The sequence below is a fragment of the Prinia subflava genome, chromosome 9, assembly GCF_021018805.1.
Source record: "Prinia subflava isolate CZ2003 ecotype Zambia chromosome 9, Cam_Psub_1.2, whole genome shotgun sequence".
In the NCBI taxonomy this organism is placed as follows: Eukaryota; Metazoa; Chordata; class Aves; order Passeriformes; family Cisticolidae; genus Prinia; species Prinia subflava.
The window spans coordinates 26,299,561-26,320,590 of record NC_086255.1 but is presented as its reverse complement, the minus strand read 5'-3'; the positions used below and the strand labels follow the sequence as shown (position 1 = coordinate 26,320,590).

The 21,030-nt window shown below is 40.3% G+C and overlaps 3 protein-coding genes across 11 annotated transcripts in view; 2 read left to right on the top strand and 1 right to left on the bottom strand.

The window, feature by feature from the left end:
- SHLD2 (shieldin complex subunit 2) overlaps positions 1 to 2,569 on the top strand; it is a 28,700-nt gene extending 26,131 nt beyond the window's left edge. For 2 of the 4 annotated variants that reach the window (XM_063406007.1, XM_063406006.1), the window contains 2 exons: positions 1,433 to 1,548; positions 2,123 to 2,569. In XM_063406007.1, the coding sequence (XP_063262077.1) occupies positions 1,433 to 1,548; positions 2,123 to 2,295 (289 nt within the window). In that variant the 3' untranslated portion in view covers positions 2,296 to 2,569. Of the gene's footprint in view, positions 1 to 171; positions 456 to 1,432; positions 1,549 to 2,122 lie in introns of those variants that run through there. The other 2 variants (XR_010081340.1, XM_063406008.1) reach the window with 2 other exon arrangements.
- Positions 2,570 to 4,754: 2,185 nt separating this feature from the next.
- Positions 4,755 to 13,985, bottom strand: SYT15 (synaptotagmin 15). Of its 3 annotated transcripts, none has more exons than XM_063406025.1 (8): positions 13,835 to 13,985; positions 10,576 to 10,774; positions 9,773 to 9,915; positions 8,965 to 9,260; positions 8,025 to 8,195; positions 7,399 to 7,519; positions 6,164 to 6,343; positions 4,755 to 5,056 (listed from the first exon to the last, which is right to left on the bottom strand). In XM_063406025.1, exons 1-8 carry the CDS (start codon positions 13,839 to 13,841, stop codon positions 4,920 to 4,922), a joined length of 1,254 nt encoding a protein of 417 aa, XP_063262095.1. In that variant the 5' UTR covers positions 13,842 to 13,985; the 3' UTR covers positions 4,755 to 4,919. The 3 variants fall into 3 exon arrangements, with proteins under 3 accessions (XP_063262095.1, XP_063262096.1, XP_063262097.1); XM_063406026.1 differs by lacking the exon at positions 13,835 to 13,985 and adding an exon at positions 11,068 to 11,210 and having other exon boundaries at positions 9,773 to 9,949; XM_063406027.1 differs by lacking the exon at positions 13,835 to 13,985 and adding an exon at positions 11,068 to 11,210 and having other exon boundaries at positions 9,773 to 9,946.
- A 13-nt stretch (positions 13,986 to 13,998) lies between these two features.
- Positions 13,999 to 21,030, top strand: part of GPRIN2 (G protein regulated inducer of neurite outgrowth 2) — a 30,830-nt gene continuing 23,798 nt past the window's right edge. Inside the window, exons 1-5 of one of the 4 annotated variants that reach the window (XM_063406022.1) lie at positions 13,999 to 14,116; positions 15,080 to 15,290; positions 15,871 to 15,962; positions 16,068 to 16,206; positions 19,622 to 19,720. The gene's annotated coding sequence lies outside the window, so the exon portion shown is untranslated. Of the gene's footprint in view, positions 15,291 to 15,870; positions 15,963 to 16,067; positions 16,207 to 18,043; positions 19,721 to 21,030 lie in introns of those variants that run through there. The other 3 variants (XM_063406019.1, XM_063406021.1, XM_063406023.1) reach the window with 3 other exon arrangements.

The window sequence follows — 21,030 nt, the reverse complement described above, 5'->3', positions numbered from 1 at the left end:
TTCCCGCCATATCTAAAATACTTAATTTAAGGTGTGGTTAGCAATCCCTGCCTCTCTAATATATTTTCAAGTTGTTGTTCTTGAATTGCTGTATTATATTGTCATTATTTATGCATTATATTCTTAGTTGAAATCTAACTTTTTCATTTCTTTGAATACTATATCATGCAGGAATGATGTTTACCCAGTACTATGTCAGATAAAGCTAAGATGGAGTAGAAGCTTGAGGACCAAAGGAAAACTCTTCGAGAATCTTGTTCCAGCCTAAATCTGAAATCATGTCAATGCAGAACCATGTTTTTAAACTGATTAGTCAGTGTCAGCTGTGCAGAAATAATATTGACAGATCTTTTCAAACGTTCTTGGAGAGCAGAGATAGTGAGTTATCACCAGATGGCACTGTGAGACACACATATTCACACTTAGAGAAAATAAACTAAGTGGACCCAGTTGATGTAGGTACATCTTTATTAACTGATTGTTCAATTCTCACATTTATCTTGGACTTTGGAAATGTAATTATCATAGTGACTAGAAAGACATGTAGCTAGAGACTGTTTATTGAGAAAACCGTGGATGTATTAGAATCCTAGAATATGTACATTTTCTATCTATTTTTTTCAAATTCTTTCTAAATCCTTTCATAATGTATTGCATTGTGCTTTAATAATGAGCTTAGTGAATCATCAACTTAAATACTATTACTTGATTACTTAATATTACTATTACTGTATTTAAGACTATGACTTAAATATCCTATTTATCTAACCAGGTAGTGACTTAGTATTTTTCCTCTAAGCAAAATAGTCTTGCATCTTTATTGCTATTTGTTTTCCTATGAGGGAGGATTATGTGCAAAGAGGTTTTTTTCTTAACTAAAAAGGTTCTGCCACTCTTTCATAAGACTATAAAATCTCAGTGGGCATGAAGGACCTCAGTTTGCTCCTGCACAAAAGGTGCAGATAGAAAAATAAGGATTTCCATTGTTTGTATTCTCAGCATGGAAACACATCTAGATGTAGAATTAAAATGTCCATTTTTTTGCACAGAGATTTTCTTCTGATCAGTTTAGTAAGAATGCATCACCTTGGGAGTATTTCCAAGGAGGGATTTTTATTTGTTCAGTGGTTTGGTATTTGTTACATTTCCACCACCTCTGTGGGCAATCCTGACCATTCTAACAGGGAAAAATTTCCTTCTAATGTCCAGTCTGAGTCTCCTGTGTCAGTTTAAGGCCATTTCCTCATATAACCCTCAAACTGATTCCAGGGCAACAGATTTGACAGATGAGAATATAGAGATTTTCTGATTTTTCCATTTCTTTGTATTATGTTGGAGAGTAAGATTAAATTGTAGCACTGTCTAAAATTTTGCCTCAATAAAAAACAAACCATTACAGCTAACTTCCATAAAACTTTGTTTTCTGCTCTAGACCTGCTTTGATGACAGTAGAAGATGAAGGATGTGAAATTTGTGTTCATGTGGTGTCTGAGTTGGTGGAAAAAATCTTCCTCAATATTCCTGCAGACTGGCTGAAGAGATTAGTAGGTACTGATTCATTAATTACTTGTGATAGAAACAGGCAGCAAAGTTTACAACGGAAGCAAAATTTTTTAATCATTGACAGTTTAAAAAAACCCCTAAACATCCAACATCAAAGAGTATCTCAGTGGCTGTCTGACAAACTCAATTTCAGAGGAGAAGCTGCAACAACAGGAGGTGAGATGGTGTGAACCTAATATGTAACTAAATAGTTGTAGTTATATACCTAAATATTCAATAACTAAATGGATTCCTTCTGTGCAAAATAGAATCTCTCAGGAGCTTTTAGAAGTAGCTGGCATGTTTTCATGATGTGAAACACTGAGCTGTGTTTCAGACAAGCTTCACTTGATACATCCTTTTTGACTTGAGAGGTGTTTTATGTGATTGTGTTAATAGTTTAATAAGGAACAGGCTCAGCTCATTGTCTTTAAAAAGTAATTAAAAATAAAAGATAACTTTCTATTCAGATGTTGAACCTAACTTCCAATAATTCAATGGAGCTTCATGGAGGTAGAACTGGAATGTTAGATGCTATCGTGAAAATCCAGTGTAAATGGAATTGTTTTGTGTTTTGCAGTGCCCTCCTCAGATATAACCTACAGCACAATAGTGGCAGACCTGTGTCATTCGCTGCTGGCAGATACAGAGGCATCCTATTTGTTGGAAATCAGAAGCCACTTTGTGCTAGATGAGAACAGCTATCCTCTGCAAAAGGATTTCTATCTGCTAAATTTTCATCCTGATCTTTGACCTCTGCACCAGCTGAGTAACAGAGATCATAAGGACACAGATGGGAAGCAGAAGAGAAATTACTTAGCTGAAGAAAGCAAATCTCTTAAAAAATTATAATGAAGGATTTTGGTTTTAACTTGCAGAAAAAACGAAACCATCAAAAGGACTGGTATGGAATATCTGCTAATATATACTGCTGGAGTAATACTGATGAATTTTCATAAAGTATATTTTTATACATGTATTTTTATGTTAATAATTATGTTAATAAACACCAACAATTTCTTCAGTATCTGTTTTCCTTTTTCTCCTCAGAAAAGTTTACTACTATTGAGAGACCAAATTTTCCTTTGACCTGGCATATTAGAGGAAGACAGACAGAATTCAGTAATATTTTAGTTATACAATTTTTGTTTGTCTGATTTCAAATGCTATCTGTAGTTTGGTGGCTTTGTTTTGCTGTTGTAATTTAACAGCAGAATTTTTGCCATTTACACTCAGCAATTTTGCTGCTGCTCGTTTCTCTTGTCAAACAGAACTGTCTTGTAATCATTCCACCTTCTTCAGCTCCAGGTAAGTCTCAAGCACAAGATCATATGGATGTTATACAAAAAGCAGTAGGTTAAAAAAATTGCCCATTATGTGACAGTTAAAAACACTGTATTAGAGCTCCTTACTTTATGATGTTTCTCACTATGAAACAGCTCTTGTTCAGGAAGAGTCAAAAAAGGCCTTTCTCATTTGCATCACTTGGATGACCATGAGTACAAGTACATTGGTAAGTGCATTAGAATTTGTTTCTTCCCAATTTAGCTGAAATTACTGAACACACAAGCTGGAAATTTTGTTACTTTAATGTGTAAGAAGAGAGGACCACACTGTACATCAGGTCAGACGTGTGACTTCCCACCTTGGCGGTGTTTGTTAAGACACTGCATTGCATACATCTTCCTGCACAGGCTCATAAAAAACTGTCTGAAACACTACTAACAGCTTACTTTTAAGATCTTTATTGGTATGATTGAAATAATAAAAGACAAAATTTATTTAGTAAAATCATTTTATTTTAGTAATATTTAAACTGGATGATAATTGTGTAGCTTTTCTTCCCAGAACAAACATGACAACTTTGTTTATCAGATTGGTTTGCAGCACTTTTGTGGGGCTGAAATTTGAATACTGCTCCTTGGGGTTGAGTTGCTGGTATTACTCCTTTAGCAAAGATATAATGAGGGTTGAACACCTTTCAAATTCAGTTTAATGTAATGAGTTTAGGCTTATCTTGTATCCAGTGGTGTAATTAGTAAGACAGACTGAGGGTACCGTGTAACAAATCAGATGGTGGATGAGGGAAGTTTATCTTACAATTCCTCTGTGGTATCTTCTCATTCATAATGTTTCCTTTAGGTAATAACAATATTATCAAAATGGAAAGTGGTGTCATCTCCCCAGAGAAGCCTAATTCTTTAAAGATTTTGAATTAATTAATACTGTATCCTGTTTGAAAGGAAGTTGGTTTGATTTCAGCTGCAGAGGTTATGGAACAGGATTGTGCAAAATGTTTTGCTGCAGTAGTCTGTGTGTCTGGTTTATGACTGTACAGTGAGAAAGGCACAGAGCTCAGGTCCCCAGTGAACAATCAAGAAGAGAAGAATGTCCTATTTTATTTTGATTAGGAATAATTGCTTTGAATTACTTTACAGAGAAGTAATTTTCTTAATGCAGAAGACTACTACTAAAGCAGACACATGCCCAGGGGGCTTAAGCTGATTGGATTGGCAGTGTAAGAATGGTCATACGAGGTCAAACCCAAGGCTCTTGTAATCAATGCTCTGTCTCCAGCAGAGATGTGCTTAGAGAGAAATATAAAAGGACAGGACAGGTCTTCATCTTACTGTCTCAGAGTGTTGCAGTACTCCAGTCTGGAATAGCCTCCAGTCACTTGTGACTCTGTAACTTCTCTGCTTGTCCCTTAGTGTCAGCACCAAGTGCTGTAGTTGGGGTCAGCTGAAAACACTGAACTGGGTTACTGCAGGAAATACACCGTGCTCAGGGATGTGCAGATGCTTCTAGGTGTGTGACCAGTAAGCAGTGCCTTCACCCTTCCTGTTCAAAAGAGGTTCTAAATATAATGCTGCTATTTTAACTTTGTTCTACATGTGTTAGTCAGTATCTTTTAGGCTTTGTTTTTGTTTTGGCGTGTTCACTGGGTTTCTCTCCCCTTTGGTGAAGCCACTGTGGTGATGTGGAGCTGTGGGCAGATAGGCCTGGTGTCATCACTGGCAATTTTTGGGTCATTTTGGGCTCTATCTACATGATGTGTGATCATCTGTGCCCAGAACTCATGACCAAGAAGTGGAATGTACTAATCAAAATAATTAATACTGAGAGATCATGTTTGGCTGTTTTGTTTGCTCAGCTGCATGGTAATTAAATTTAACATATATTTTGAAGAGAGGAAAGAGAGATTCCCAGCCTACCAGGGACCAAAACTTTTATTTTGTGTTTGGTCAAGGAAATTATTTTATTCTTTTCTACTTCAGATACAAAATCTTAGCAAAGATTTTTGTACCCTTTAGACGAGAAAGATAGTAAGAGCTTTTAGCTTTTCCACGTTAATGTTGTTTTTTTCTCAGTGCTGTTCATGTGCTGTGGCAGAGAGCGTGCCATCGTTTAACCAGCTCCTTGGGCTTGCTGATCATCTCATTCCAGTGTTCCAGTTCTTTGCCACGTGTGTACATGAAAGGCCCAACTACTACTCGTCCCAGCAGGAGTGTTTCTGGGGAAAAAAGAAAGCAGTTAGTGATGAACACCTGTGATGCTTCTCTGAAATCCTTGCCTAAATCAGAATATCAACCTGTAATTTCTCCAAGAAATGTCTGTTCTGAAAGGTATTTTTAAACCAAAATATTCCTCAAGGAAATAACTCTGGACTTCAGGTTTTGCCTGCTGAGGTTCAGCATTATAAGGTACAGGAGTAAGTGGGTGTTTAGTCAATGCAGGCCTGTCCTTTTGCCTGCAGTTAAACTAGAACATCTTCAAGCCACAAATATCTGTGTCTGTCCTGCCCCTTTACCTCAGGTTTACTGTGGAAGTGTGCCCTAATTTTGGGCATCAGCAGCCTCAGTAAGATCTGGTTTCACAAAAAGTAAATGCAGTTACTGAGACAGCTGGGAGCTGTAATGTGTGTGTTGCCACTGCCAAGGAGCAGATTGTTTATTCATGGCTGGACTTTTCAGCATGAATGGGGAAATTACTGAGATCATATTTGTACTGCATGGAAGATGTTTTCCTTGTGAGTAGTGGAAATACTGAATTCTGATTTGCTTCTGTAAGCAGAACTCCTTAATGGATTCTCTAACAGTTAGTAAGAGGTCGCCTCAAGCATCAGGTTTTCTGCCAGGGAATGGAGATGTTTGCTAATCTCTCTTCTTTCTCACTGCTGAGAGAATTAAAACTCCTATTCCTCTTTCAGATTTGCTTAGAAAGAGTGAATGGCCACAAAATTTTGGAGATTGTGTGTCATACACACAACTATTCACATTCAAACTATTCAAACATTCAACTATTCAAACAGCTTGTTTGAATAGGATACCAGAATGAAACAAAGGCACAGCACCTTGTACTGGCATTGACTAGTCTACAGTGATTTTATTCATGTCTTCCATGAAATTTAACCTCTGAAAGAGAGACATATGCTTAACTACAAATAAGTTGTTTTGCTTTTAAAGAGACAGCCTTTGAAATACCCCAAAACTCTTACATGTTTTATGATTATTGCTGAAAAGGAATTACTTCCTCTCAGGTTTAAACATGTCTCAAATATGTAAGAGATTTGACACCTTGACTGTCAATTTACATGACTGTAATAATTTGTGTAACTTACTTTCTCCTTTGATACTCTGGAGCACAGATAGACTCAGGCTTGCTGTATCCAGCTCTGTCTGATCTGCCTTGAAACTGAAGGTTTCATTGTACACAGGATTGGGAGTTCCCAGAAGAGCTGCTGTCTTTTTACTTTTGATGAATTTATTGTGGTTCATTAGTGAGACTTTGACATACACACCTTGGAGAAAAAGAAATTCAAGACTAAAAGACATCTTCAGGAAGCAGTTTGCGACACAACTTAAGGAATTTCTTCCTTTTGGGAGGAAAATTATCAATATCAAGTGTAACATCAGATTGTGAAAGACTCATGGAACACACATCACAGCATGACATAAAGCAGGGTACCTGTACTGAGGGTGCAGTTTTGTAGTGCACTTTCCAATTTAAGTGCTGTTAAAATAAGCAGTCATATTCTTACCCTGCATCCTTGATCTTATGTTTCTGTGCCTTCCCTTCATCTGATGGAGACTTGTTTGAAGGCTTAATTTGTTCAGTCAAAAAAACTTCATAGTTGATGTGTGTATGTAGAGAACTAAACCTCCTTTCTTTTTAAATGGTAGGTATATTTTGCATTTATATTGTTTAGCTTCAAAGCCCTGCAAGAAATCACTACAGACTGAAATACAAGTTTGGTTCTTCATCTGTTTTTGCTTTGAGTGTTGGAATTTTAAACAGCATTTTGAGGTAATCCCTGAGACCAGGGACACATGAGTATGATGTACCAGAAAAGGCCCTCTGCACTAAGGGAGAAAATTGTGACTCCATGCCATGTTCCTTTGAACAATAGCCAGGCTGTCCTAAACCGGGTTTTTTTGTCCTAACTCAGTTCCTCCCAGGACAGCTGTTCAGCACAAGCAGTTGTTCTGCAGCTGTTACCTCTGGGAATTTGACTTGAGGCAACTGTTAGTGTCAATATCCCCTGAAATGCAGCCTTCTCTGGCCTGGAGAGCAGCAAAAGGATGTGTCTGACTGTACTAAACAGGAGAAAAAAGTTACCACCAATTGCCACAGGACAAACCATTTATTATGAAACAAATCCCAAATATAGCAGAACTAAGCTATTAAAATCAAATTGCCTCAGGTCAAAATACGGCTTTTTTTTCCACTCAAATCACCAGGGTGTATATTTGTTCCTGTCAGAGTCCCACAGCACAAGCCTGGGTGGATAGATGAGGAAGGAGCAAATTAAAACAGGAATTGTGGAGCTGATAGCAGGGAGGAAATTCCACTTACCAGCAGCAGGGCTCTCCTCCTGGAGCTTTAATCCCCGTGCTCTCAGAACCACCACGGTGAGACGGCCCAGGTAGTCATTGTAGCTCAGGGAGAACTGGATATCACCATGCTCTGAAGGAGGCTTTGGAAGCAGAACAACACCTGTCAAATATGTCTGAAAAACTCATCATGTGGTCAAATGGAAAGAAAGTTCCTTTTTCATACTAATGATTTCTGTCACACTAAGGCGTGTCAGTGAATTATACAGGCTTTATTTATGCTGTTGTAACATTTGATGGAACAAGTTAATCAGCCTTCCTAACCCTTGGAATTACTCTTCTCCAGGGGATCTATTTCCTTGCCTCTCCTGCTCTTTTCTGCTCTTACTAATTGAAAAGAGAAGCAAGTAACAAAAGTTCTTATGTAACTACCTCCTAATTCATGTGACTTTTTCTAAGTATCTGGGTAATCCCTTTACAACAGCTATGGCTCTGCAGGTTGGTAAGATGGGAATTTCTATTCCAAATGTTTATGAAGTACTTCTGCTTCTGAGGTACTTGGTAGAACGTAGTTCTACTTCAGCTCTATCCTTAATGCCTGTAAGATAACAGAAGTTCCACAGTGCCAAGCAGCCTGGTATCACATACCTCCAAGTTTTCTTTCTCCAGATCTCTCCATATGACTAGTTTGTTGTCTTCAGTTAATGTTTCATTTTTTAGTGGGAAGATAACTTGGCCTAGGAGATGATGCTTCTTCTGTTTATCAACATGATAAACCAAAAACTTAAGTGTCCTTTGGAGCAACATTTTACTGGAAACCTGTACAGGAAAAGGAAGAATATTAATAATTATAAAACATCTGACACTTTTTTACTCTAGCATGACTTCAAAGGAAATATTTTTCAAAGTGTGTTAAGTGTAGGTGGAGATTTCCTTTAATTATTTGAAGTCTACTTTTAAAATTTGCCTAAAGTTTAAGCTATGCAGAAGTCAAGACCCAAGCTAAAATACGAATTCACTTGAAAGCTATGTGCTGTGCTGTGTGCTGCATTCACTTTCAGACACAAATGTTTAGAATCTGTAAACATTTTTCCAGTTGTCTGAAACACAAACTTTTTTTGGTTTTAAAGCTTTTGTCTTGTGACGTGTACTGAAAACTTCTTAGCATGGGAAGCCAAGCTGTAGAGCACTGTACAGATAGCAGCCCAGACACACCTCCCAGCTTCTGCTGTCTAACCTACTTCCACAGCAAAGAAACTGAAGGCTGTGAAAACATCCTATCAGTATTGCCTCCTTCTGCACTTCCAGAACTGCTGGGCTCAACTGCTCAGCTGTAGTTCAAACTGGAGTTTTTATTATTCCCAGGGCAAGTTCTGGGATCCTTAACTTTGGTACAGACCAGAAGTAAGATCAGTTCTGGAGCCACACACTTCCATAGCCCAGGATCTCCAGAAGCCCCAGTAAAAAATTCCTGTCTCTGGAAACAACTCCTGTCCTGGTAGACGCATTGCAGACATACAAACATGTACTGCAGTTTGACAGGTTAGTATTTGCAAACATAAATCTGCCTCATCAAAAGAAAAAGTACCTGGAAAACAAAGTTTTCATCAAACTGGGGGTTGAGAGTTTTACGTTTTGTTTTGGACTGCAGGTAGCTTCTTTCATCAGGCAGCAGGTAGATTTTCACAAATGGACTGCAGGAATCAGCAGGAGGCTGCAGCTTTCTGACTTTGATCAAGGAGACCAGGAGCCTTTCTGACTCCTGCTCGTATTCTATGGAGAACCAGAGGCGGCCAATGTTGCCATCAGGAAAATCTGTTTCGCTTTTGTCTTCAGGAAATTTGTACAGGTCTGGGTTAATGGTCCCGACAACATAAGCTCCAGCTTCAAGAAAAGACAAGCACCCTTAGATTAGCCTCAAGAACCTTTGCATGCATTTTTATAACCCCTGCTGTATTTGGGTAAATCAGATTACCCTCTTTATTAACAATTGATTTTTTGTAAGAATTTCCTATTTTATCTCCTTCCTCAAATTTGGGGGAGTAATTGTAGGCTGCATCACTTTTCTTTCTCTTATTGTACCTTGGTAGTTCTATCTATTCGTTGTTGCAGTCTGCAACTGGTGACTCTGCTGTTTCTGGAGACAACAGACGCTTCCTGGCCTTTCCAAAATACGGGAGGAGAGATTGCTTTATCTGCCAAATGTGTAAGGTATCGCAGCACTGGGACCAAGATGACTGTATTCTTGCCCAATTCTTATCTATAAAATATATAAATGCATAGTCTTTAGGGCTTGTGCTGTGTAATGCTATCTCTGGTGTGCCCCTAAGATACCTGCTTCATAATAATGAAGCCACCCTGCCCTTTAAAACAGCCCCATTTCTGCAATGCCATACCCAAAGAATGAAAGGATGACCGTGGCCCACACTGCGGGCTCATGCAGGGGTCGCTGTCTTCCTGAACCTGTTCTTCATTCGTCAGGTGGATCCAGTCTCGCCCATGCAGTGTTGGTGGAATGATAAATGGAACACTTCTGGATCTGCTCAAGACAACAGCACCTGTTGACTCTTCTGCTTTAAATGTGGAAACCAAGCTTGGTAAGAGTAGTAAGTTTATTGTTCTTATGTCACAATGTAAAAGTTCTACAGACATGCAAAGGTAAAAATAAAATCAAAAGCAAATAAAATCAGTTGCTTAATGCATAAAAATCCAGTGAGGCACATTAGGTCTTAATTCTTGTGACAGATTCTTCTCTTTCCCCCTTTCCTTCCCTTTAGAATTTATCTTTCAAATGAAGGGAAGAGTTAACTGCAGCTACTTGTTTTAGAGCCCAAAAGCCCTGCAATGATTGATTCTCTAAGAGAGTCTCCTTCCTGAAGTCCTGTTGTTTTTGTTATTTGACTGGAAATTACTCTGAAACTTAGGCTGGGTTTGTCAAAGTAACAGGTAAAGCTATTGATGCACCAATTACATTGAATATATTCTCTCTTTTAAATAAATCAGAAATAATCTTCACTTTCATAGCTAGATTGTCCTTTTCATAAAGGAATAAAACAGAACATGACTGATGCTTTCATGTAATTTAGGGATCTCCTTTATTTCTCTCCATGCATATATTTGGATCACCTGCTATTTGAGATTTGACAAGTTGAAATAAATTACATAGCATATGCTTTAAAAACAAAATGGAAATATGTACCTTGTGCTTTTTCGTTGAGTTTCAGCATTTGCCTGATCCTGGAAAAAGGCATTTGCATTTGTTGTTTTGACAGGATTGATGAGCTTTTCATAAGAAAAGAAGTGGCAAAATTTTTTCCAGAGGAGATACGCAGTTATTCCAAGGAGAACAAATAAAAGGATCCCTCCTATTATACCTCCAGCTGCAGCAACTGCTTGTTCTGTTCAAACATAAAAGCACATAAAACATCAGAGGAAGAGCAAAGTTAAATATATTTGGGGTGTAGACAGGAATATTAAAGCTAACAAAAACCATTCCAAACTTATTTTTAAATGAAGTGTTCAGCTCACATGCACATTTCTGTTTGGTTATAGCATGGTGCAGCACCTGAAGACACCTGACAATAGCAGTGACAGATCACAGTGTTCAGAAGCACTGGCACGGAGACTACAGACATAAAAAAAAACAAATGCCAAAGAATTGTTCAGGCTCTTGTTTTGCATTAGCATTTACCTTAGTGTGGCAGAAGTGCTAGAGCTTCCATAATGGAAGAAAAAGAGAACCCAGGAGCACCTGATTTGAAAGGTACTGTTATTTTGGTTTGGTTTGTTCTTCCAACTATTCATCTGTGTTGGACTGAATCTAGACCCTGGCACAAAGAACAAAGTAAAGCTGTGGGTTGTTTTCTTTCTAAGGATGCATGTGCTTCCTGATCTGTGAAGTCAAAGTTAAACACCCATTAAAAACAGTTTCCCGAATCATGAATACTTAACGTACAACAAAATCTTGTGTAATTACTGTGAACAAACCAAAACCCAAATAAAACTTAATAAACGTATTTAATATGAATATGAGAAATTCTGTTGTGAGAATTCCTTGTTAGACCAAGGGTAGACAATTGACAGTGGGCTCAGTTCATTGCCTTCACATGTTTGCCGAGAATGCTTGAGTGATAAGCTGCAAAGATTATTTTGCTCTGTACCTAAACTCCAAAATTATCTTCCACTCTGCAGCCCTGGGAGGCAGCTCAGGAGCAGCTGAGCACTGGGTGCTGACAGTTCTCAAGGTCTCCCCTGAAACTGAAGCAGTGAAGTGACCTCGCATTTCTCTCTATTGGTATTGAATTTTTTCCTCTTCTCTGCTTTTAGGTAGAGATAACTGTGGTTATGCTTTATTCCTTTTTCATTTTATCTGTCTGTGCTTGGTAGGTACCTTGCAGTACAATGGTACAAGTAAAATAAAGACAAGCAAAAAATAATCAGTCAACACTAGTGATAGGTTTGAATAATTCAAAACTAATTTCATTTAATTTAGTTTATTTATTAAAGCTTAAGGGTAATAAAGAGTAATTACCCTTATAAAGGGTAAGGGAGGTGAGTTGCAAATACATATATTGCTGATATTTTTCAGTGTTGCCCTGTTGCAATAAGTGACATGAAATGTCCTTCAGCTACAGAACACTTAAGTAATTACCTTGTGCTATAAAATTAACCTGGCCATAGCGCCTCAAAGGCCTCAATGTGATCCTGACTCATTTTCCTGCGTTTGGTAGAGTCACTGGAGCCCAGCTGGTTCTGCAGCTCCCCTCCAGGCGTGTTGCCTCAGGCCTGTGCAGGAGTTGTCTGTCTGCTTCCCTGAGTCACACCAGCACTCCTGTCTCCAGCAGCAGCACGGGGCAGCCGCGCTGCTCACGCTGCACCACAGCAGCAGCGCTTGGCTGTCCCTGCAGCTGGCAGTGAACCCAGCAGGGCCCAGCATTCAGCCACGCTGCTTGTACAGTCCTTATTCTGAGGAATGGGAAACAAGCACCTACTTGGTGTGGCTTAATAGTAAGACAACATTAATAGAGACAAGTCTGATTGTGCCATGTGGGTACATTGGTTTTCCTTGATAAGAATGCACAGTATGAGGAAATGCGCATGAGCATGGGAATTTTGTGTGTTTGTTCCTTTTAGTTTTGCGGGGCATGCTCAAGTATGTCTTCAGTCACATTTTATTCCATCTCAGAAGGCCAGATGCAGAAAAAGTGCTTCAGTTTAGTGCCCATGAGCATAATAGAAATTAATGATTTCCTTCATGTAGGTGCACTATAAATAACACAAATATCTATATGGCTGGTAGTTTCACTGGCTGACATAAGTATCTAAAGGTAAACATTTCAAGCAAGCTGTACAGGTCTTTGTTTAACTTGTACTCTTCATTCACAAGTATTTGCTCCCAGCAGCTGTCCTGTGTTCCTCTATAGCCAGTTTGTCCCCATTTACCATTAAAGACAGTGAGATGAGGTGTGCATTGATTTGGGAGTAAGAGAATGAGTTCCCAGTCTCTTAGTTAATGAGTTTGTATGTACTGAATTTGTTCACTGCAGAATGATGTTAAGTATTTATGACACACCCATAGCTGTTGACTCAAATTCTGGGTTTTAACTTTATACAGCTGTAGATATAAGGTAAAGTTCTACTCATTTCAGTAGTTACCTGTAATTTAATGAGAGTAAGGAGAATTTATCTTGCTTTTAGACCATTTTATCTGATTGGATCAGCAACAGAACCAGTGGCTTAGGGCACAATGTAGCACTCGTCACAAAATCGACCACTGAGCTAGGTTGCATCCATTGTGTGCAGGGACAAAATATGTGTCTTTTAAAATATCTGACATCATGAGAAATGGATGGATTGTATCTTGCTGTGGTACAGGATCAGGGCAGCAGGAGATGGAAGAGGCCTGTTGGAGCACTTCACCTCCCCCCACCTGAGCCGGGGACCTGTCTCCTGCTGAGGCACCAGGTTCATCCCAGCATAGAGCAGCATCCTCTCTCCTCTGTGCTTGCATCCCTTTTTGCTTATTGTCTGATTATCTGCTTTAACTAAGCTTTACTTAAACTTTGCAGGAAGTAACTTTTGGAGTTACAAGCAGCCCGTTCACCATTAAGTTTTAATCCCCATATAAAGACGGTCCAAGCACATGTACAGTATAAAAGAAGTAACTGGGGGAGGTTGAGGCAAGACTCCGCAGTTGCTGTGCCTGTCTCCAGAGCCGAGCTCTCCCCCGTCGGGCGCTCCGGGCGGTGCCAGAGCTGCGGCTCCAGGCTGCCTCTGCCCTGGCCGGCTCTGGAGGGAGGCCGGGCAGGTGCGCAGGGACAGGCTGGATGGAGCTGGTGCCTCAGCGAGCCTTCCCCAGCGCCAGTGGGGCTGCGGCAGGGCCCGGCCGGGCTGCGGGAGGAGCCGGGCACCCCCTCCCTGCCTGCCTCCCTCCCTCCCTGCGCGCCCCCGGCTCTTACCGGGCATGGGTGCCGCTGCTCCTGCGGGCCCGGGCCGAGTGCCCGCCGCCGCCGCCGCGGTGTCCGAGCGCGGCAGCCCCTCCCCGGCCCGCCCCCGCCAGGGAACGGGAGTTCAAAGAGAGCCATCCCTGGCGTCTGTCGGGAGAAAGCAAAGGGACCCGCTCGGGAAAGATTCCGCGGCGTGCCAGGCTCCCGGAGCCCGGCCAGCGAGGGACAGACACTGCCGATCTGCTGGGGAGGGACGGCTGGAATGGGGCAGCGCTTGTGCTGCACAAACCTTCTGTGAGCCCTGAAAAGGCACCTGTGCGGCACTCACTGTGTCAGAGAACCCTGAAAACTGCAGTTACGCTCGGGAAAATTCTTCGATATTAGTAGCTTAATTCTGAATCTTCCTGTGGGCAAGAAAGGAGCATCTGTTTCTTTTATATCTTTAACAAAATATGCAAGCACAAAGATACACGTGTCTCCTTAGACAACTGCAATTACAACTTTTCGTATTTGTATTTATGAGAGTAATGGTCTTCAATCCCTGAGTGTGTAATAAATAAACTAACCAGATCTTAACCAACGAAATTACTCATGCATAGTTCAGAAACAAATAATTGCTGTCGCTACTTGTCTGCTAATGCTTCTTTCACAGCCAGTATGACAAGAACCTATACCTTAAATTTAACAGCTGTTTGTATTACGTGTTCTCTTCACAATTGTTGCATGTATAGTGCATAGTGTAGTTTAATCTAAAAGCCAAAGAAATGCAAAGGAATGAAACCCAGTAGGATCCTAATGAAATATCCTCTGTTTCTTTGGAATCTTAGAATTCTTTTCATTGCATTTAAAATGTTCTGCTGTAAATGTAGCATGGTTAAGCTTTTTCTATAAATTTTTGAGTCCTTGGGTTGAAAGAAAGTATTTAGAGAATTTTTACCCCAAAAAGAAAAAGCTTCATATATTTTAGTTTTATGCTTGTAAGATAGTTAATCATTAAATAAATATTACACAGTCAGTGCTTTTGCTACTCTTAGTTCTCCACTGAATTAGTGCAAACACTGAAGTAGAGGTTTTTTGCTCCGCAGTTTTGCACTTGTCAGGGTAATGTCTATAAGCATGTCTGAGGCAACCAAAAATTTTGAGTTGTGTGGCAAGACAACAACTGTTTGCTTTCTCTTGCAGTGTTCTTGCTTGAGCTCACTTGTATGGCTGTGTGAGGAGTGCTGCAGTTGCTTTACACACCTGATTGCTTTCCAGAACGCTGCTGAACAGTGAAGTGACCGTGCCAGATGCGCTGTCTCCCATGCGAGCCATGCTGCCATGGGAAGTTGCACATCTGAAGCAACACCCAGGAACCATCTGCTGATCCAGCTCCTGTTTCAGTGAGCCCATAGCTGGGACAGGGAGACCTGCAGGGGCAGATCTCACCCTCCCCAAGTTCCTGTGGAAGGAGTTAATGGCAAAGCTGGTGAGCAGGGAGCTTTAGTTTTGATTCGCTGCTCCACTGTGAAGTTCCTGTTTCCAGTCTTTCTGTGCTGAGTTCTTGCAGCAGCTGGAAATCAGAATAAATACAGGACATGAAATGCAACTATACTCTCCTTTATCTCTGATTGCTACCTTCCTTCTCAGCCTAAATCCCTGAAACAGCTGAGAGTTTAATGTTTTGTGGATAGATATTGTACTATAAATATTCTATGTTTCTAGTGCATATTTTGTAACATACACTTTTTTGGTGTCCCTATCCAGGGACATCTTACAGTCAAACCTTGAGCCTTGAAAGACCACTTAAAAATTCTGTCACAAACCAATTTTCCAAAGTGTGTTACCTTAAAAACAGTGATGTCACATTGCTCATTTGATATCTATCTAAGTAACAGCAAATAATTTATTATATTTTCATGTGATTCCCACTAGACTAACTAAAATTCAACATATGTATTTTTTTGAATTCAGTGTCTTGGAAAAATCTGTGAATATTTGCTTGACATATAAACCCTTTTATCCAGTTCTGATTTACAATTAATTTGATTGCATGTAATTACTTAAAGCTGTTTATAGGACCATCCCTTGATAAAGGATGGAAAAGTATTTAAAGAAGATATAGCTGTAGGATCACAAGCATCAGTAGGTCCTTAGGAAGGTAAGTAATTATAGCATCATTTTACACTGAGGTCTAACTCCTATTATAATTTATTAATAATCTTAAAGTTTCAATGGATCCCATTTTTTGAATCCCATTTTGCAGCCATAGAATGATCTTCAAGTCCATCCATTTCAAGTGAAATACGTTCAAGTGATTCTGCCTTCACACCCACTCCCTCGTGTTTGTGAATTCTGACTTTCATTTTGGTGGTACCTTCATCTCTAATGGCATCTAGAAGGAGGTAAACTTCTTTTTTTTTTTTTCAATTAAATGTGAACTAATGTTATTGAGACCAGTGAATTATTCAGGAACAATAGATTAGGGTCTGCAGGGAGCAGTGATGGGCACCCTGACTACAACAAATAGATTACATTGAAAAGTAGAATTGCAAATGGCAGAAATAATGAGTACTTGGAGTTTCTATAGTGCCTTTCATTTCCAGGCAATCATTTCCTGATTTCTATACCAGCATTAATTACTGGTAGTTAACCATCACAAACCTTTTTGAAATAATACTTATTGTTGTCCTTATTTTATAGATTGTTTAATAACTGGAGTTCATCAAGATCCACACTTGTGTAACTGAGATAAGAATTTCTCCCACAATCTACTGTTGGCATTGGTCTGACACCTGGTTCGTGGCTTTAGCAGTCTGTAGATAATTGACAGTTTCAGGAAAGAATATGTGAAAGAAAGACCTACTCTCATACAAAATACCCCTTGGATCCATTCTGGGAGTCATTTGTTAGTTTCCTTTCCTCAGAAAAGATGAGAAAGGGAGAGGAAGTGTATCCAGAAGGGAACGAGTCTTCCACAATTGTTTTCTCTCAGCCTGGCTGCTGATGGTAGTCACTGTCAAGGAGACTGCAACCCAGAACAGCTCTCCCAGTAAAACTGCAGGGGTGAAATGGGGATAGAGACAGGGCAACATGCACAACAGGAAAAGAAATCTTCAGCAGATGCCATGTTTGGTGCCTCTAGATGGGCATGAGGAGAAAGACAGCAAAAGAGGAAAGGAGGAGGGGGAAATAGCATTAACCTAACCATGGGGTTTGGATTCCTACTTTGGCATTTCATCTTAGCCCAGTAAGACTGACCCTGCAGCCAGCCTGGACATTCTTAGGGCGAGGCAGGCAGAATGCTCTCTCTGGCCCTGCAGAAACCTTCCGCTGTTCCATCAGTGTCCTCATGGCATTGAGCTGCTCAGCAGAGCCTGGGCCACATACAAACACTTACAGCTTGCACAGAGCTGTGCAAGACAGATCTTCCTGTGCTTTGACTGTCATCTTTTGCTAGGTATTTGAAATCCCTGGCAGACACAAACACTTTAATGCCTTCTTACAAATCTTTCTAGCACTGTTACAGAATACCTACTGATAGGAAAGCATCTGTAGGTAAAGTCTACATGCCAGCACTTCTACAGGATTCAGAATGTTTCTCTTCCTTTTCCTTTTGCTTTTAGTAAGCTTTAGCTGTTGCTGTTGCCTAACAACAAAATTTACACGGGCTATAGCACCACCTCCTGTCCAAAGCTGGGCTTTGGTGTAAATAATAGAGCAAAGCTAAAAGTTCTCTTAAAGGTGACCTTTTTTTAATGTATGAAGCAAAATGGAAAAATGTGAACTTTTATTCCTTTCAAACGACTTTTCCTTTTTGTGTTTTATAATAGGAATTTCAGGTTTGCTTTTACTAGAATGTGTTCTTATGGTTGCAAGGGTTTTTTACTAATGCAAATTGAATTAAAGTTAGTAGCTGGCTGTGAATGTTTTAAGAAAATAAGAGTTCAAAATATTCCTTTTTAAATGGCTTTATTAATAAACTCCAAGTTCAAAGATAATATGCACAAGTAGAGACTTCTGCAGAAAAAGCTACTTGTGAAGCTCTGGCTTGTGTGGTTTTAAAGCTTGTTGGGGGCAATATCTGGCTTTTTTGTTCTAATTTCGTACACTTCCCAGCCTTGATAAGAGTAATCTGAACTCCATAACTTTGGCAGGGCCTTGCAAGATTATGTGTGTACACATGAAAAATTAACTGTTCACATAGCTGTAGTGAACAGAAGTTGCTCTAAGGCAAGACTGGTGTTTATTTTAGACAGTTTTTCCTAAGCCTCACCTGCTCTGAGTGAGGGGTAATGAATTTAGGCCAGACATAATGTGAATTAGACAAATGGGGAGGGATTGCTGAGCAGGCAGGTGAATTCCTAGAGAACTAATCCATCCTAAGATTTGCAGGGAAGCACAAAATCATACATGCAGCATAGCAATGACACCCTGTGTAATAGAGCCCCAACTGGTACAGCCTTATGGGGTGCAAACTTTTAACTGAGAGCAAAAGGTGATGATTCTTTTTGGAAGCATTTACATCTGGAATCAGATACTGAAAGCTGCAGGTCTGTTTCTTCTAATTTAAAGGTGTTTCTGCAAGCACATGCACCTAAAACCACTCTCTGTATAGCAGCAACAAATTTATAGGTGTCATCCCATACATTTTTGTGTTTAAAAATAAATAAAGGTTGCTCAAAAGCCTGGGAAAGACTGTAGGGAGATCTTGAGGGTCAAAGATGTAAGAAAAAAATAATTAAAATGTTGAGTGTAGGAAATAAGAGTAAACATTTCATATAATTAAGTCGTTATTTGATGTGGGTAAGTGATACCTTTGTCTCTGCCCAGTGGCCAGGAGGTGGCCAGTGGGGACCATCCTGGGGCTGTCCCTGCTGGATTTCCTTGGTAAGGGGCCCCACAGGGCAGTGCTGGAACGTGCCCAAGCTCAGCTCACCCAGCTTCTGGCTCTGCCAGAGTAAAGGGTTCACCATGACCAGGAATCCCCTGGGCACCATCCCACCTGCAAAGGAACTGGAAAGAGAGAGGCATCCTGCCCGTTCCTACACTGCTTCTGCAACAAGTAATAAGGCATGCCTGACCCACTTAAAGAGTGTTTATCTAGTACTGATAGTGTCCAGCATGCATCAAATATGTCTCCTAAATTATCTCTGCTAAATACACTCAATACCATCGGGTTTGGCTCCAAATGCTTTTGATTCCAGTTGATATCAATCAGGTTTGGCCTGTGGAGGAATCCTCAGTACAAAGGGTTGGAAATTAAATTCAGTATAGGGTACTTAACCAGTGTCATGGGGGCAGCAGTGCAGTAGCTGTGTGAACTATTCCAGTGGCAGCAAAAAACCAAAACAACCCCAAAACCCTAACCAGAACAACAACAACAACAAAAACAAACAAAAACCAAACCAACAAACAACTCCCCAAACCAAAACAAACAAAACCCCAAACCGAAGAAAATAACAAAAAAAGCCACAAACAAAAAAAAAACTCAAAAAGGGTTGATCTAACTCGAATCCTTTCAAAAATCTAGATTAGAGCCTAGCCAGGAAGGAATAAAATAAGCTGATGTGGGCACGTTTTGTGTGGTAATCACTAGAGTTGTGACTGCCGCAGTAAGAATGCTGCACACTGTTCCTGTGGTTAGCTCTTCACTTAAAATAGATGTGAGAATGTTCTAGAGAATACAAGAAATATGAGAAGGATGAAAGTAAATCTGTCAAGCTCGGAAGAATAAATGTCGCTGACACAGATATTGTTGCTTTACTCAGAAATAAGAAAAAAGTCTAAATGCTAGAATGCAGTATTTTTTCTCTGTAGGAGCTAAGCAAACAGTTCCTGTGCCTTTCCCAGCCTGGGGCTCAAATGGTACGTGCTGTGGTTGGAAATGCTAACCTGAAGGACACCTGCACACCCTGGGTAAGCTTGTTATATAACTTCAGTTGTATGCATGGAGAGGTACACTGGTTTTGAGAAATTTAATTGATACCTTTTTTCCCATTGCCAACATAATTTTTCCTCAAAGACAATGAACAAGATCTCTGACAACCTGTTTTTGGGCAACCAGGCGTTGAAGAATGGGAGAGAGTTAAAGGAGATTTTCTTTAGATTCCTGAGACCTATGAGTCAGTATGTCCATGAGCAAAGGTTACATAAACTAATAGATTAGAACAAGATTTAGTTGCATAAACACTGTTACTGCATTTCAATCTGTCACAGAGTCAAGCCTGCAGATTATTGCAGGCAGAGCTAGCCTGGGGCTTACAGTCCATCTTGCTGGACTGCCTGTGACACTGGATAGGTTTGAAATAGCATTGTTCTCTTGCTGGGGGCTCCTCTGAAATCTAGGGCTTAGTGCTGCAAGCCTTGTTTGATATACAGTGCTGTTGCTCTCAGCTCCTGTCTAATTTGGGATGTCACTCTGGTATTTTGGTTGCACAATAATTCTGTCTTTCATTTAACCAAGGATCACCCTGCCACCATAGGCAACCACAGGGACCAGATCCTCTTCAAATTTCCCCCCAGCCTTCCTGAAGCCTCTATCCCTCCTCCTCCCTCATACTCTCTCCCCAGAACATCCTGGATAAAGTCAGGGAGACCAGTACAAGCAGCTCCTGCTGCATGGGGCAGAAATGAGGATGGATATGTTACCCAGGTCTGTTGCCTGGGGAAAGGGGTCTGGATTAGGAATTTTGAGTGGACTGGAGCTGATCCACAGGCCATGAGACATTATGATGACTGTGGTCTGAGTTGTTTGGGAATGTTGCAGGTCACATGGGAAAGCAAAGCCTTTCTTGGGCAGCAGAGCTGTGTTTTTTCAAAAGTGCATGAGGGCAAATTACGCTCCCAGGCTGCAGTACTTTTCTCTTGTGTAGTGTTCTCCTTTGAGCTTTCCCCAGCATCTTGCTGATCCCATTTTATCATTTTACACGTGGGAATTGAGGCATCAAAGTTCAAGTCTTTATTTAGATGCTTAACTCCCATTAAGTAAAGCAAACTGTCTCTACAGCAGGCTTTGTTCACAGTCCTCAGCCCTGGGCAGCAGTTAACATCTAGAACAGACTCTGATACTTTGTTCAAAGACCAAGTAACTTTTTTTTTAATGACACCATTTGCAAAAGTAAACCAAGGAGGTTCAGTATCTGCATGAATGTAGGTTTGAAAAAACAGATCCAAGCTTGCAAGAGTGTCCTGGTGGGCAAGTGGCATAAGGACAGAATTAGTGGTGA